The following is a 16018-nucleotide window of genomic DNA, read 5'->3' as shown; positions in this document are numbered from 1 at the left end:
GGCCCGCAGGTACCTCCGCCTCCCCGGCCGCCGCGGCATGTGGGGCCGCTCTGCGCCTGCGCGCCGTGCCGTGGGACTGCGCGTGCGCACGGGTCGCGCGGGGGCTCAGGACTACAAACAAGATGGCGGCCGCACCGCGAGGAGGCGGCAGCGCCGTCTTACGGGCAGTCCGGGAACTCTCGGCGCCGCCTTCCGCCCGCAGGCCCGACCGGCCCCGCCCTGCCCCGCCCTGCCCGGCGCCGAGGCGATGCTAGAGGTCGCTGGTGTAGGTCGGGCGGGCGTCGCGGCCTTTCCGTGGGGCGCGGCGCGGGTCTGGCCCGGAACGCGAGCTGGAGGCTCGGGGCGGTGCCGGGAGGCACGGGGCGCGGATGGGAAGCCGGCACCCCTTGGCTTTGGAACGCCTGGGCTTTGTCCGTGCCGATTCTCGCTCCTTTCCACGTGTGAGGTTCTGGCAACGCACGGCCGCCCTGAGCAGCCCGCCTGACGCAGCCCGGTGCCGCGTTCCTTCCGCAGCTGCACCCAGCTCCGCTCCACACAGCGCCGCTGGCCGCGCTGACCTCAACCTCAGTACAAACACTGTCTCGCCCCAAGCGTTCCGGTTTCTGGTGCCACCCAGCGGTGCCGCTGCTCGGCTCCTAGTGAGGCTGCGGCTGCGCCCGGTGCTGGGCCGTGGGGGAGCGGAGGCGGAGCGGAGCGGAGCGGAGGGGCTGCGGGCGGCGATTGGCGCTGTGCTCCCGGCCGCTGCTGGGGTCAGCCGGCCCCGCTGGGTGCTCGGTGCTTCTGGGCTCTTGCGTCACTGCTGTAAAGCGCTGTGAAATCCCGCCGTCTCACAGCGCTGCCTGCTGGGACTTCACCGCATCCTCAGTTGTCTCTAGAGATTTCCCACGTCATATGCAGCCCGTGATTGCTGGGCGAGCCCGTGGAGATAAGGCAGATAAAAGATCCAGCCCCGAACTCCACCTATAGGCACTTGTCTCCAGCTGTTTCCCTGCCCGTTTTCTTCAATTGGGCTAAGAAGGAATGTGACTTTTGGCCATTACCTTGTAATTGTGGAACGATGAATTTATGGGCACTCTTATTTCGTTTTGGCAATTTTTTTTTCATATAAAAACATGTAAAGAGAAACATGCCTGGTGGCTGCTGGCTTCTTGCATGGGCCCAAGTGTACCTCCAGCTCCCTGTGAGCACTCTATGCATTCCTGGGCTACCAGGAACGAGAGGACAGGTACAGATCTGTGCAGGCGCTGTACTTGGAGATGTTTGGTGCCACTCCTTACATCTGTAGGTATTATGTGGCCGAGGTTGGGTGGAGGTGGGAAGAGGTAAATTCCCCCCAGAAGGCTGTACTACCATTGTAACATGCCTGCAGCCTAGGAAGTCTTCAGGCCCTATGGCATGGCCAGTCCCACCTGCTCACATGCAGGACCCAGCAGAAGGCTGCAGGATTCCTTAAACTGAGTTCACACCACCTCCTCCCCATGTGTCTTTGGTTGACCTGTGCATTTTTACTGCAATCACTCAGAAGGGACCGCTCATACTTTTTCCCAGGGAAGACACCAACAAAAATGACTCCTCTTGGAACTGGTTTACAAAACCATACAGTCATGCTGGGGATTCAATGCAGTCATAACCATGTTGCAAGCACATGAGGGCTGAGAAACTGCTTGCTCTCAGGCTGTGAAGGCAGGCAGGGCTGTGGTTCCACAGCAGTCCTTCAGCTGTGTGCTGATGCAGAGCCTTGCAGGCTGCTGGCACTGCGCAGATGGGGCTCTCAGGTGAGATCTGGATGGGCCTCCTGACTTCAAACCGTGAGAATGTGGGCGGCTGTTTATTTCTGAACAGGCACAGTGTAACTGCAAACTTTCTCATGTCAACCTAAATTCTTCAAAAGGCATCAGCAGAATGTTTTTTTCTTGCCAAAACCTACAGTTTACACAGAGAGATCTAGAACAGTCGCATAGAAGCAAGCACTCTACCCATCCAGATCTGCAGGTCGGAATGCTAAGACAGTCTTGAGATGATATATTTGAATTAATTAATGTTTAAGACTTATAGAAAAGTAAATCATTCCCTACTGAGTGATAAATGGGGTCTCATCCACCACTTGTACAACATACACATTTAGTGTAGCAAAATGCTTGGAGTGTCTGTTTGCATTCAGAGAGACGTATTTAGAAAATAAGAATGGCTAAAATCTGTCCTGTCTCTGAAACATCTCTTATGTCCAATCCAAGTCAGATTTCCCAAAATACTGCTTTTCTTCATCACAGTCAAGAGATGGTAGGGCATCTCTGTGTGTTTGCATCAGCTCTCTCAAAGGAGAGAGTGTCTGCCAGAGATATCAGCTCTGACAGATTCCCCTCCAAAGAATCTAATTCATCTCGAAGGCTGCTGTGAGTGGACTGCTTCTGCAGGTAGTTCAGAATCTCTTTCTAACATTTCTCCCTCTGATAGGTTTTGTGACAGCGCAGAAAGAATCACACAGTGTATGCAGCTGCAGTGCAAGGTTATGGGAGCCTACTCCATTCTCTGTCCCACAGGAGACTCATTTGAATCATGGCAGGCTGCCCTGGATGACGAATGGCTTGTTTTTACCAAGAACCAAGTAGGGACAGCAGGGTTCAGGGAGCAGCTTGTGAAGAGCTTCGGGCTGAGCTCAGCAGGCATCTTTATTTCTATTGCAGCAGATAGGGGAGCAGCGGGCTACAACATAGCTGTGCCATTCCTCCACACACCTCATCAGGTTCATTCAAACCCACCGACACAGCGTGTCATCCCACGGCTTTGTGCAGAGCAAAGGTGCCTGGAAGCAGAGGGCAGAGCTTCCCCAGCAGCAGCAGCTGCAGCCTGCTCACACACAGGCGCTGCCTGCAGTTCTGCCTTGCCGGCATGGAGCTCCTACTGACTCTGTTTCTCAAGCACCCTGCAGAGATGTGGAAGGCGTGAGTGGTCATCTTCAGCCGCGGGTGGGGAATGAAGAAAATGTGCCTCGAGAGGCCAGAGGGAGTTGGAGGATGGTAAGCCCTGAAGGGCCCAGTAATGCAAGAGGACCTGATGGAAGGACATGCGTTTTCCAAAGCAGTGCACTGCTCAAGTCTGGGCAGTGTGTGGCACGCAGGCACTGAAGGAAGCCCAGGGCCTGAGCCTGCTGCTCCCAGCACTCACACAAAAGGCAGCTCCTTTGCTACAAGACAGAGCAAGAAGGCGGCGCTAATGTTGATGCTCTGATGGCAGGATTGCAAAGTTCCTCTCCACAAAGCTTGTCTCTTTATATCAAAGCCAAGAGATTCACTTACGTCTTTGTGGGGCTTTAATGCAAGTGAAACAGTTGAAAGAAGCACTCGTTTCATTGGCACCTTGAAAATCACTTTCCACATAATCACTGCACATGCATTGTACTCACTGTTGGGAAGTGTAAGTGGGCCAGCACTGCTTCACAGCACAGAAGAAGGGCATAGTATGAAGTGGGGGGTAGACAGCTTATGGCTGGGGTACAGAGCAGTATGAAAGGATCACTGACCCACACAGCAGCTGCACAGACTGTGGGAGACGCTTCCTCTCACTTCAGCACGGTGCCCATCTCTGCCCAGCTCTATGAGCATACAGGGAGAGCTCCGTGTCTTCCAGCCTAGAAAACAGACCACACTGTGTTTCCATTATTTCCTTCATAAAAGCATGCTTTTTTCTTCTGTAATTGCTTAATGCAATCTGAAAATATGGCTGCGTATCAGTGGAAGTAATGGGAAATGTCAGAGCCTAAATGGTGGACGTCATTTTAAAATAGCTTTACCTGAAAAGTTCTAGGTGGGACAACAACACCGGGTTGCAATTAAGGGACAGAAGAAAATCTTCACAGGACGGTGGGGGTATTGTTTTGAAGCAGAAGAGCAGGCTGAGGAAGTGGCTGAGATGTCCGAATTAAAGGCTTACATATATGTTCATATACAGTGACTGTTGTGCTGATAGATGTGCATGTTATATGCATCTAAATGATACAACATTGTGTGTAAATTACATATGTATGACGCATTATATGTTTCTCGTTAGTGTTGCATTTTCTGTGTTGTGTGTTATTATGTATTATGCATACATGTGCTGTCTGCACAATACAGAGAACGGATGTATTGAGTGAACTGAACCCACGGCCCTGAAAGCTGAGTAGTTTGGATTGGAGCTTACAACTAGAACTGTGTCAATGTGTGCAAAATAGTTAGGCAGATAAAATGTGGACGACAGAAGACAGCCAAGGAAATGCAAGATGCAGCGTAATTAGGGGCTGCCAAAATGCGTACAGAATGGAGCAGCAGCTGGACACAGGCAGGTGAGAGCCCACGTCTGTCTGCTATCCACGTGCACAGGAGGTCATGCTGAGAGAAAAAGTGGAAGGCTTTGGGGAAGGCAGCTTTGTGGTGTTTACTACAAAAGTGTTTAGGGTTGTTCTGGTGCTGAGAGCTCTCTTTATGGGGAATGAGTCAGCCACAAAACCCACTTCAACCTGAAATCAGAAGAAATCCTAAGATAGATTGTTCGTAAGAAGGAATTGCCAGCACCAGATCATGTTCACTCCTGGGCTGCAGACTAAACAAGAGATGAGTCACACACCTGCTTATGTAACCACAACCCCAGAGCTCCTTGACAAAACAGGGATGGAACAAGGCAAATTTGTGCTGAGCTCTGCTCCGAGCTCTGAGGGGATCCGGGGAGCTGCACACCACTGATTTTCATGTCTCTGTCAGGCAAACGTATGGAAACTATAACAGGGAACTGATTGAAATTTGGAAAAGTAGGGTGAAATTGTGCTGAGTCACTGCTGCGGTCCGACCCCAGCAGGCTCAGCTGCACCCAGCTGCTCACTCACCCCCACCAACCCATGCGAGAGAGAACCAAGGAGGCCAAAGTGTGAGACCATGTGGGTTTGGATGAGGACAGTTCAGGTAAACAGAAGCAGTGTGCATAAGGAAAGCAAAATGAGGAATCCATTGCGACTTCCCCCCAGCTGGTAGAGGTGCAGCCACCTCCAGGCCAGCAGGATCCACCAGGTCTCAGGGTTCCTGGGCACTGTAGCTCCTCCTCCTTTCCCCCCATAGCATAATACAAGACTGCCAAAACAATGACAGTCTTCTTGATTTCAGAGAGGGTTAACTGCCTCACCAACATAGCAGAGGGGCTGGAGCTCCAGCAGGTGTGAAGGCAGGGGTTGCAGGGGCTGCATGAGGCAGCAGGGCTGGGACTGAGCCCTGTCCATCTGTCCTGGCCAGGGTGATGGATGGCAGTGCCTGGAGGACTCTGCCTGCTGACAGAGGTGACAGGGTGGTGCTTCAGTGCACTGCAGGTTACAACTGCAATAGGCATCATCATAATTAATATCAGTACCAGCGTACCTGGTGGTTGCAATATACAAAATGTGTGGTCCGTACAAACGACTGTGCTGAACTGTAAGCTGCAATCAAAGCTCTGTTTCTGTGCACAATCCAATCACAGGTTCACAGAACCGCTCAGGCTGGAGGCATCTCTGGAGAACAGCCCGCAGGGGGAGCAGCTGCTGGGCAGGATGAGGTTCCCACCAGGTGCAGCAGGCTCCAGGCACAGCACAGAGTGCCCCGAGTGCAGCTCATCCACTGTTTGGCCAGCAAACTTTTTCCCGCTGCTGTCCTTTTCTTACAGCAGGATCCCAGGCTGAGTTTCTAGTTTATCTCTGAAAAGGAAATATCAGCCACCAACTTGAGGATATGCCACAATTTACTGACAAGATTTCCTGGAATATTCTCTTTGGCTGGAGGACCATCCCAGCGTCTATCCATCCCACCTCCTAACAGCAGAGATGCCCCCGTCCTCCCGGCACCGTGGTGGCCATTCCCTGGGCTCTCTCCAATGTGTCTGGGTCTCTGTGTTACCGGGGAAACCACACCTGGACGTTGTGGCCTCACGAGGGCAGAGTAGGTGGGAATGGAACAGTGACCTCAAGCTGCTGGCAGCACTTCTCCAAACACAGCCCAGGGATGAGCGATGCTCAGCGAGAGCTGAGGCAGAAGAGCTGTGCAGTGCCTCAGCTGCTCCCCACCAGCACCTTCCATCCCCACGCTGTCCCCAGGTGAAGTTGGGCTGCCCGCTCAGCAGTGGGGCTGAGTGCAGTGCTGTGTGCTCTCCGGCACCCAGCTGCTCCCACAGGACCTGGCTCAGCCATTCCCCTCCTCAGTGTCCCACGGTGGCTGGACCTGGCGATACTCATTGGGCTCCTGGTGCCAGGAGAGGCTGCAGACTCACTGGTGGGGGCATCTGGAGACGCTGTGCTCCTTGTGCCTGGATGAGACCCTGAAGGACCAATGGGGAGATGTTCTTTCCCAGCACTGGATCCTTCCCCAGGTCTGGCAGACCAAGGAGTCCTCTGGGGTGTGTGTCATGAGGCTCAGGAGGGAAGCAATGGGCCCTGGTGGTGTCCCAGCACTGGATGCAGCTCCTGCAGAAGGTGTGCCTGCCTGTGCGAGCCACGTCCGCCAGTGGGCAGAGACAGATGGGACACGTCTCCTCCTCAGGGCCCTCCACTGACTGCACCTGTACCTCCTAGCAGCTCCTCCTGACTGACTCCTAGCTGCAGCTGTGCTAGCATTGAGGTGCTCAGAAAACAGACTCACTGGAGGCTGCCTCTCACAGAGCAATCAGCAGCGTCTGGGCCTCAGCACCCCGTGTGTTGCTGACAGTGATGGACACTTCGTGTGCCACTCGCAGGAGCTCTGACGTCTGCTGTTCCTTGAGCAGGATCCTCGGTCACTTGCAATCCACTTGCAGGGCGTTGATGTCTCATGTACAGCTGGCAAGGCCTTGATGTCTCATGTTCCATCCGGGGAAGGCACTGATGTCTCAAGAGCTGCCAGCAGGACTCAGAAGAGGGCAGAACACTCCGGGTATCTGTACCCTGAGCCACCTATATATATACCCATCCACTCCGTTGTGAAGTCACGGGATGACAGCGACTCCCCAGTGGTATCACAAGGCACACAGATGTAGATTATTTTTCTGCTAGTTGTCATGCTAATAATAGTTTTGATGTTTGCCTGCCAGAACTCTCCTAAGAAATTCCATGGGGCAGTTCCACAGACATTGATAAACAAACAGCTGCTTGAAGCAACGAGCTTTGTTGCTGGGACATTCCCAATGAGCTGAAGTCAGTTGGGAAAGGAGCTGTTGTGATAGAGAAACTTACAGTATGAAGTATTACAAGCACAGTATTATATTTCCCATAACATAATATATGTGGGAAAAACAAGCAATTGTGATTACACTCTTTATTACAATGAAACTTGAAATTGACGTAAATGTAAATGTAACAGTACAAGCTTGTATTGGTTCTGGCCTGAAATCCTCAAGGACCTGTAATAATGAGTCAGCAATAGCAAATGATCACCTCTGCCAGTCTGAGACTGCAATCTGACATAGAATGTAATTAATAGGAACTGTGAATTCTACAGTTTCAGTGGTCCTAATTCTAAATCACAGAATCAGAATCACCAAGGTTGGGAAAGACCACCCCTGAAGAGCAGCTGGGCACTTGAGAACACAGGACATCCTGAAGATGCCAAACAAGAGCAAACCAAGAAACTGAAGAACAATGAAGCAGGGCAGACTGGGTGGGATTGGAGGCAGAACCCAGGCTTCAGCACTTTTAGAGCTCTGGGAGTGCTCCTTTGCCCTTTCCCCTTTGCTTACTTACACTCACCCGATAGGGAAAGCACTGGTTTGCCACTGGTCTCCTCCCTGTGCGCCCCTACCAGCAAATTCTCACTTTCATAATCATCCCCTGTGGCTTTCAGATTTGCAGTCCCCTGAGGCCCCTTCACTCCTCTCCAGCCCCACAGTCCCCAGCTGCCACAATCACATCCCCACCGCCCTCCTGCCCGCAGCCCCAACCAGGGCATTGAGGGCCAGCAACCAGGGCCAACAACAGCAGATGTAAAGCACAGGGGTGCCTGCTCCTTACAGATCCCCTAAGAAAGGGACTCAGATTCTGCAAGGCATTTATTAAAAACAAAACAAAACAAAACATGCTGGAGACAACATGAGGAAAAAAAGAACAACATAATCTTACATTCCTTGAAATATTGGAAAGAAGTCATGCAGCATTGCACAGACCTTGAAACAGGACATGGCATGGTGCTCAGGCTCTGCCAGACTAGGACTTTACCTGCACTGTGGTCTTGAGTATTCCTCTGGGGTTTTCCCAGGAGTGCACAACTAAATCCATCACTCCTGCAACTGATCAAAAACGCGTTTAGTGAAAACACACTGCTTCACTCTAAGATAAAGCCAAAGCAGTGTCATTGCCAGGTGCACAGCAGAGCTGCCTGCAGGTGTCCCCATGCAATGAACTGGGAAGCTTGTCCTGCACTGGGAAGTTTGTCCTGCACCTGCTTGGGGTCACCGAGCCCTCGATGTGTGATGGTCACTCGGCCAGCATCAGCACGGACAGCTGGGATGGAGATCTTGCACAGTGCTCCAGCAGCAGTCTTACTGTGCACGTGCTGGTTTTGGGGAGTGTTATTTTTTCTCACAGTACTTCCTGCTGTGCCGTGGCTTGGTTTTGTGATGAAAACAGCGTTGAAAACACACAGATGTAGCTGCAGCTCAGCAGTGCTTACACAGTTAAGTGCTTACAGAGCATGCTGTAGGTGCACAGCTGGGAGGGCGCACAGCCAGGACAGCTGGGATGTTCCAGATCACGCGGTGCCGTGCTCTGCAAGAGAAGCAGTGGGGAGTTTTTCCAGGGGAAAAAAACTGCTGCTATGCATTAGTTGCAGTGGTATACAATTGCATTTTGCACCATGAGCTCTTCTGGAGTAGTTTTCTCAGGGGGAGGAGGGTTTGTGCTTTTTGAAAAATATGTATTTCCTCTTTTTCCTTATCTATCTGCCGTAATACCAACCCTCACACTTTCTAACCGTCACCTTTCCCATCCTCCTCCCCCTTCCCGCAGGGCGGAGCTGAGCGGCTGCTGGGCCTGCCTGCCAGGGGAGCACAGCAGCGCCTGTGGCGGGACAGCCAGCCCCGCAGGGACTGCTGCATCCATGGCGTGGGCTTGCTAGAAGGGAGAGACAGCGATGTTAACATTGCTGGCGCTCTAACGGGGGGTACCGTGAGAACGGTGAAGTGCGCGAATCCCGAGGCAGAAAATCCCCGCACGGCAAACTGCACCGACCTGGCAGCCAGCGCACGGCAGCGGCGGGCAGCCCGGGGCCATTAACGTCCCTTGGGAAAAGCGCACGTGGTGCAAAGGGAGAGAGCAGAGCTGCCTGGCCGGGCGCTGCTGCGGGTGAATTCTCCTCTCTCCGCTCCGGGGTGACGCGGGCGGTGACCTACGGCCCGCATCGAGGGGCCGAGCGCTTGGGGGCTGCTCGTGGGGTGACGGCGTGCCCTCGTGCGACCCCGCCCGAGCCCGGGGGCTGCAGCGCCTGTCAGAGCGGCAAAGGACGGCGGCGTTCCGCGGAATGGGGTGCCGAAAGAGGGCGGCCTCGGGCGGGGCGGGTGATGCGGGCGCGTTCCCTTTAAGAGGAAGAGAACGGCGGAGGCGACGGGGACCGCCGCGGCGAGCCGCGCACGCGCACAGCTTTTCCCCGCGACTTATTTGGCGCTGCCCGTGGCGGGAGCCGTGCGCTCGGGCGGGAAGCTACAGGACGGAGCGGGTGTGCGCGTGCGCAGAACGCCATAGGGCCCAGCCGCCCGCCGCGCTCTTTGTGGCGCTGCCGGAAGCGGCCGCGGGTTGCGGAGCGGGGCGGCTCGGAGCGGCGTCTCTCCGTGTCGCCTCAGCCGCCGCGGGCACCATGGAGCCGGCGGTCTGAGGGCGGAGCGGCCGGCCCTGCCCTGCCCGGTCCGACATGCCCGCCGGGCCCTTCGGCGCAGGTAAGGCCGTCCGGGCCCGACCGCTCCCCTCCCCCCCACCCCTCCGCCGGGCCCTGTGGCGGCGGCCGCTGCGCGCCCGGCTCCGGGCCGCCGCGCGGCGCGTCGGGGCCGCGCTCGGCGCCGGCGCCGCGCTGAGCGCCGGGCGGCCGATGGGAGTGGGCCGCGGAGAGCTCCGGGCCCGTCCTGCCCTGCTGTACCCGGGGTGGGGGCCGCGGTTCGGGAGCCGCGCGGGGCGGAGGGAAGTTGTGCTCGGCAGCGCCCGCAGAGCGGCGCGGAACTCGGCGCCGGGCTCCGTCCCGCTTCCGCCGTTAGCCTCGTTTTTCTCCCGCTGCCCCGCGGGCGGGCGCAGGTGCGGAGTGGCGGTGCTGCAGGCCGTGCCCGTTCTCCTCCGGGGCGGGAGGAGCCGCTCCGCTGTGCGAGGAGCGAACAGTGAGGCGCTGCACGGAACCGTCCTTCGGCGGCATCGCGGGGCGCTCCGCCCTGCGGCCGCGGTAGCTGGGCGGTTTGGGGTGCGGGTGCAGCCTGGGCAGCCCGAAGGGTCGCCTTCTCACCCGGCTCTGACAGGTGGGACGGCGGCCAGAAGCAAAGCGGTGGTGATGTCTGAGTAATGAAGCTTGAAAGCAGAGTAAAATAGCCAGCGCTTATAAAGTTCTCTGACTCTGCTTTCTTATGGGTTGACGAATGCTCAGTGTGACAGCCCCGAGTTCCAGGCTGCTCCTCCGTGATTTGGGCCCCGGCCCCTTGCACTGGGGCGGCTGTGTTTGGCCTTGTCCTCAGAACCGGGCTGAGGTGGGGGCTCTGATCCTATGAGTGGGGTCTGCTGCGGAGAGTGGAGTCCCCTGCCCCGAGGCTTAAATGGGGGCTGCCTTTAGGTTTGTGTACTGACCTCCGGCAGCTGGATGATAAAATTGGGCCAACTCATCTTCCCTGGCCGAGGGGGGCGGTGGCGCTCCTCTCTTCCACAGCAGCACTGTGACTGAATGTGTCACCTGAGCTAGAACTGGGGTTGTGAGTTCCTGCTCTTTTCTGCCTCATCTCTTCCTGCCTTGAATGGAAATCTTTCGTTTAGTAGTAATCCTGGCATGTATCTCCATTTATTCTCTAACAAAATACTGATATTAAGCAGAGCAGGGCCTGCAAGCTGCTCTATGTGATGTCTCTTAACATGATATGTTCTTAGAGCGGGGGCACCTACTGGGTGGGCTTTGGAGGTGGGGGCCTGGAGGAGTGCTCACTTCTTCTGCCTTGCAAGGGTGGTGCTGAGTCAGGCAGCCCTGCCAGGACCTAAGCCAGCCTCTACACTCTCCAGCAGAAAAGTGGAAGGCAGAGGGGCAGCAGTTGTGGCAAGGTGGGGCAAATGGCTGCCTTGTTTTCCTTGAAATACTTTTGAATTATAATTAATATCCCCGAACTTTACAGAGTAGTTCCTTTATATTGCTGCTTCTTTGCTGTAAGCTCTGCCTCTGCTTTCAGAGAGGCCTTCCTTGGGTGTCTCTGCTGCTGGTCTTCCTCTCTTCTGTATTAATATTATTGTTCCCACTGAATTTTCAGTTCAGTCTCTGCCTTCCTGGTTCTGATGAAAACTCAGGAAGCTCTCATACTTTGGGAAGGCTTGTCTTTGTGCTCCAAGCCCTTTGCTTTGTAGGTGAGCACTTAATTTTGTGTCTGAAGTTGCTGAGCATGAAGGGCTCAGTGTCCCAGTTTGCTCCCAGCCCTCACTGTGCCCGCTCTGAGATCTGCTTCCTACACAAACATCAGTTCCTTACCTTCTCCCTGTGCACACTTCAAAAATCCCACCACTGCTCTGAGCTCCCACGTGTTCCTTCAGAACAACTGCAGCACGTGGGCCTGTTTGCTTGGGTAATTCTCACTAAATTTACTGATCCAGGGGGTAAAATATTTTGCCTACACCTATTCCTCTGAAGGCTTTAGGGACTAGAAATAAATCTAAGTATCACCATCTTTTTTTAATTTCATGAGCTTATTAATGACTTTCTTATACTCACCGAAGTCTCGAGTGTCTGTGAGCTGAAGATCTTTGGTCTCAAATGCTGAAACATCCTTTTCCAGTTTTATGTGGTGGTAGCTATAAAAATTCCCTAGCTAAAATGGCTCAGGAGGGAACATGTTGGTGGTATTTACTTTGCTGAGGAACACTGGTACTGTGGTTCCATAGTAGATGGTACATATCTTAGCTTTGCATCTCTCTGTTCTTCCACCAGTGCTAGTGTTGGGAATTTCTTTCCAGACCCCCCTGCCTTTAGAAATCTCAGGGTGTTATATTTACTGCAGAACATAAATGTGTTCTCTTTCCAAACTTGTGTGTAAAATGGCTTGGTGACTTCAATAGTTCTATTTACTTTTCTTCTTCCCCTTAGTTAGATAGTCTGGAACCTCAGGAGCCCTCAGAGATTTGAACCTGTGTCTGTGTAGATATTCTCCTAAATTTCATGCAGGTTGTGCTCAGCTATTGAGCCATAGTGCTGTTTTTGAAACCGAGGTGCAGAAATGCTGCAGAAACAAATGAAGATTGAGGTGCTGGTGGTATGGAGTCAAAGCTGTGTGTTCTTCTGGTGTTCTGGGGGGTGTTGAAGTAATTTGGGATAAATGCAGCCTGTTCTGAGGGGTGCATCCTGCTTCTGTGAGGTGTTCAGAACCTTTCTTGTTGAGCTTTCTAAGCAAGGTGTGACACTGTCAGTATGTTCTGCTTTCATAGATTCAACATGAAAGCAGATGTGGTTGTGGGGCGGCTTATTGGTGTTGTTAGCTTATGTCTGGGTTCAAGAAGTTGAACTGCAGCTGAGTACAGCCACAGCTGTGCTGTGACAGGTAACAACAGCTCTCACTTCAGATGGCAGTTAGCGGGGTCCCAAGTGAAAAGCAACTTTCAGTCTTCACAAAATAAAATGTTCCAGTCGCAAAATGTAGCGGGTAAATAATCCAGTACCACAGGAAGTCCTACCTCCAAAGGTTTTTTTACATGGGAATTAGTTCCTTGGTCCATTATTGTATGTTAATAATATTTCCTTTATGGCAAGACCAAGGGCAGCCTGGGGTATCGTGAGGATGCAGATCTGAGTGTTAGGTCTGCCAGCTGTGTGCAGCACCAGAGGCTTTGGCTCCCCTGTGCTGCTGCTGAGTCTCTCACACGTGCTGTGGTGCATCCCAAGTATGTGACAGACACCCCCATCTCCGAGCTTGGGAAGCATCACCCCATGGAGCTGCTCACTTTGCCTTGGCAGGGCTGGGAGCAGGTGGGAACTTATTGCATTGCTGCGTGCTGGTATGACAAGGGGTCCTGAAATGCTTCAGAATTTGGAATCCCTTGATCTCTGATTTTCTTCCATGTAGGAGCTTTACAGCCTCTGGGCTACCCACAATTTCCCCGTGCTTCTGGGCAGCCCATGCTGGCAGCTGTCGGCATGCTGATGGGCTCACTGAGCTGATAGCAGCGTGCCAGTGCGTGCTGACGTGCTTGGTTTGATCCAGCGCTCTGTTCTCAAGTGGTGGACACTGGTGCTGCAATGGGCTCTGCAGTGCCTGTGGGAGGGCTGGCACTGTGTGTAGGGCCTGCAGAAAGGGATGGCACAGCAGCAGGGAAACGGCCTAAGAACTCAGCTGGGAACTGCCGTTGTTACCAAGGACAATGGCTGTGGATGGGTCTGTGGGTCCTGTTTGCTTCCTGCTCTCCTGTCGCTGTGAATTCTGTGCCCTGGCAGCAGTTTATGTACAGGCATCTCCCCCCATTGCCCTCAGAGGAGAACATTCCTAATGAACACAGGATGCACTTCTGCCAGCTGTGCCTGCTGTGGTTATTTACTATCAGGAAAGCGTGCGTGGCTGCTGCCTCAAACCAGGAGGGACGTAGTTCAGGAAACTAAGATGTGCTGCCTCCTCATAAAGGAGTCATCAAGCTTTTTACGTAGAGTTTTAGGTGTAAATCAGCATTCAGGTGATCAGCTAAATAGGCAGACCTGTTTAAATGGCGGCTTGTTCCTAACTAGGTGCATTTCCAGGCCTGGCTTGTTTGGTTTCTTGCCAAGGAATACTGAAGGGAGGCACTGAAAACATGCCCTATGTAACTAAGTAGTTCCTGCAATGCCCAGCAGCTGTTGGTGAGCCATCCCTGCAGTGCTGTTTGTAGCAGTGTGAGCAGATCTGTGCTGTGGCTGCTGCATGCCCTCCTGCTTTTCCTCAGTGCCAGCCCTGCCTGTCTTGTGCTGTGCTGTTCACGTGGTCGCTGGCTCAAATAACTGATAGTGGAAGGAGGGAGGTGGTGCTGGTCTGAGGCTCGTGCTGCTGTGCGCCTGTGCTGCTCAGAGCAGGTTTGCAGGGTGCTGCCACCGCAGGGAATGCTCCTTGCACCCTTCCCAGATGCGTGTTCTCCCGGCTCCTCTGTGAGGCACAGGTCTTCATCTGTCCTCCATCAGATCAGGTCCTGTCTGCTGGGACGGCTGCTGGCTGGATCAAGACATCTGTGCTGGCTGAGCTGCCAGGTGCTGCCAGGTGAGGCTGTGTGCACTGACTTCAGCAGGGTTTGAAAGTTGCCGGTGCGTACGTGAATGTGCCAGGTACAGGAGCACACGTGGGGTTGTGTCGCAACTGTGAGGCCATCTGTGGTTTAAGTGAGCACTCCGTGAGGGCTCAGTCAGTCCTTCTGTCAGTTCAGGTCAGCATGCTTCTGTTCATCAGTTAGTCACATTTCTCAGCCAGCAGTTTTGGGTGCTGCAGGAGAAATACTGGGAGTGTAGGAAGAGGCTGGATTTGATGTTCCTAATGAGTGAGGATTTCTGTCGGTTTCCTGGTATGTATTTTTAACTACTGTTGAACTGAAAAAGGGCATAAGGTGTGAACACAGCTGTTGCTTGCCTTAATTTTGAATATTTCTGGAGCAGTTCTCTGTTTAGCTATGAACATTTTGTAAGAAAGCGTCTTGACAGCATGGACTGCACCAGCTGAAGTCATGAGCTGCTTCTCCTGAGGCTTGTAGTGTCACAAACAGACTGTAAGTTCCTAACTGGACCTAAAAGGAGGGGGAGTCAGTATGCAGAATTCCCATTAGGAGAGTTTTTGAATCCCAGGATAACTTTTGATTCTTTTAGTATTTGGAATTTTTATTTTATTAAATATCATAAATATATTATAAATATTTTATTAATTATTATGAAATATTATTTTTTATTAAAAGACATTAAGGTTGAACAAGAGCTGTTTGATTCACTTAATGGATTTCAAAGGTAGGGTGTAGATGCTTATATACTGAATTTACAATGGCAAAAAGTTCAGTTCTGTTAATTTCATAGATGCTTCTACTGACTGTCTCTTCTTTCTTGCCCCTCCAGGTGTTATTTGGTTTGTAGCATAGAGGCACTATGTACTCAGAGTGGAGATCCTTGCATCTTGTCATTCAAAATGATCAGGGTAACACCAGTGTGCTTCACAGCTATCCTGAGAGCGTGGGCAGAGAAGTGGCGAATGCGGTGGTGCGCCCCCTGGGGCAGGCTCTCATCACATCGTCGGTTGGGAGCGAGAGTTTGCTGAAAACAGACAAAGAAGTAAGTGATTCCTGTGACCTCCATCGCCACGATCATAGTTCTCTTTGTGCTAAGGGTCTCTTTTAAAGGCTGTAGAAAATCACTTTGATAAGCCGGGGTTTTGTAAATGTGCCGTGTTTTTAGGTTAGCAATTTGTGTAATGTTTGTACAGCCAGTTTGTGACAACTGTGTGCTTCATGGCCTAGAAGGAAGCGATGCGTGGTGTTTGGTACTTATCTGAGTTGTTATACCCAAAGTGCAGGCTGAAGGGGTTGGGGAAACTCAAAGGCTTGAGTTGGTTAACACTTTAAAGCCTTTGTAGAGCAGCCTTTGTATTTGCTGAAGCAAGTGTGTGACTGTAAGTGTTGGTATTATATGAGTGTTTATTTGCTAGAATCTGCAAGTCTTCTACTACATCAGTTTATGATTGTCCAGCTCTTTGTGTGTTCTGAGGAATTCTTTCTATGATTTAGACTGAAGAGATTCTTTTTGAAATCACAGGGCTGCATGAGAACACCGAGTCATTAACTTGAGCACGGTAGTGATAGGTTGCCAGTTGGACTTGGTGATCTTAAAGACTATTTACAGCTTTA

At 52.7% G+C, this 16018-nt stretch overlaps 2 protein-coding genes across 5 annotated transcripts in view; one reads left to right on the top strand and one right to left on the bottom strand.

The window, feature by feature from the left end:
* The window catches only part of NDRG3 (NDRG family member 3), a 54189-nt gene extending 54117 nt beyond the window's left edge, over positions 1–72 (bottom strand). For both annotated transcript variants that reach the window (XM_042886667.1, XM_042886669.1), the window contains exon 1: positions 2–72. The gene's annotated coding sequence lies outside the window, so the exon portion shown is untranslated. The remainder of the gene's footprint in view (position 1) is intronic.
* A 9725-nt stretch (positions 73–9797) lies between these two features.
* Positions 9798–16018, top strand: part of RALGAPB (Ral GTPase activating protein non-catalytic subunit beta) — a 63988-nt gene continuing 57767 nt past the window's right edge. For 2 of the 3 annotated variants that reach the window (XM_042886634.1, XM_042886632.1), the window contains exons 1-2: positions 9798–9891; positions 15234–15446. In XM_042886634.1, the coding sequence (XP_042742568.1) occupies positions 15264–15446 (183 nt within the window). In that variant the 5' untranslated portion in view covers positions 9798–9891; positions 15234–15263. Of the gene's footprint in view, positions 9892–14321; positions 14398–15233; positions 15447–16018 lie in introns of those variants that run through there. The other variant, XM_042886633.1, reaches the window with a different exon arrangement.

This window comes from Lagopus leucura, unplaced genomic scaffold, assembly GCF_019238085.1.
Source record: "Lagopus leucura isolate 7727_CA_CO unplaced genomic scaffold, USGS_WTPT01 Super-Scaffold_100060, whole genome shotgun sequence".
In the NCBI taxonomy this organism is placed as follows: domain Eukaryota; kingdom Metazoa; phylum Chordata; class Aves; order Galliformes; family Phasianidae; genus Lagopus; species Lagopus leucura.
This window is presented reverse-complemented; position numbering and strand designations above follow the sequence as displayed.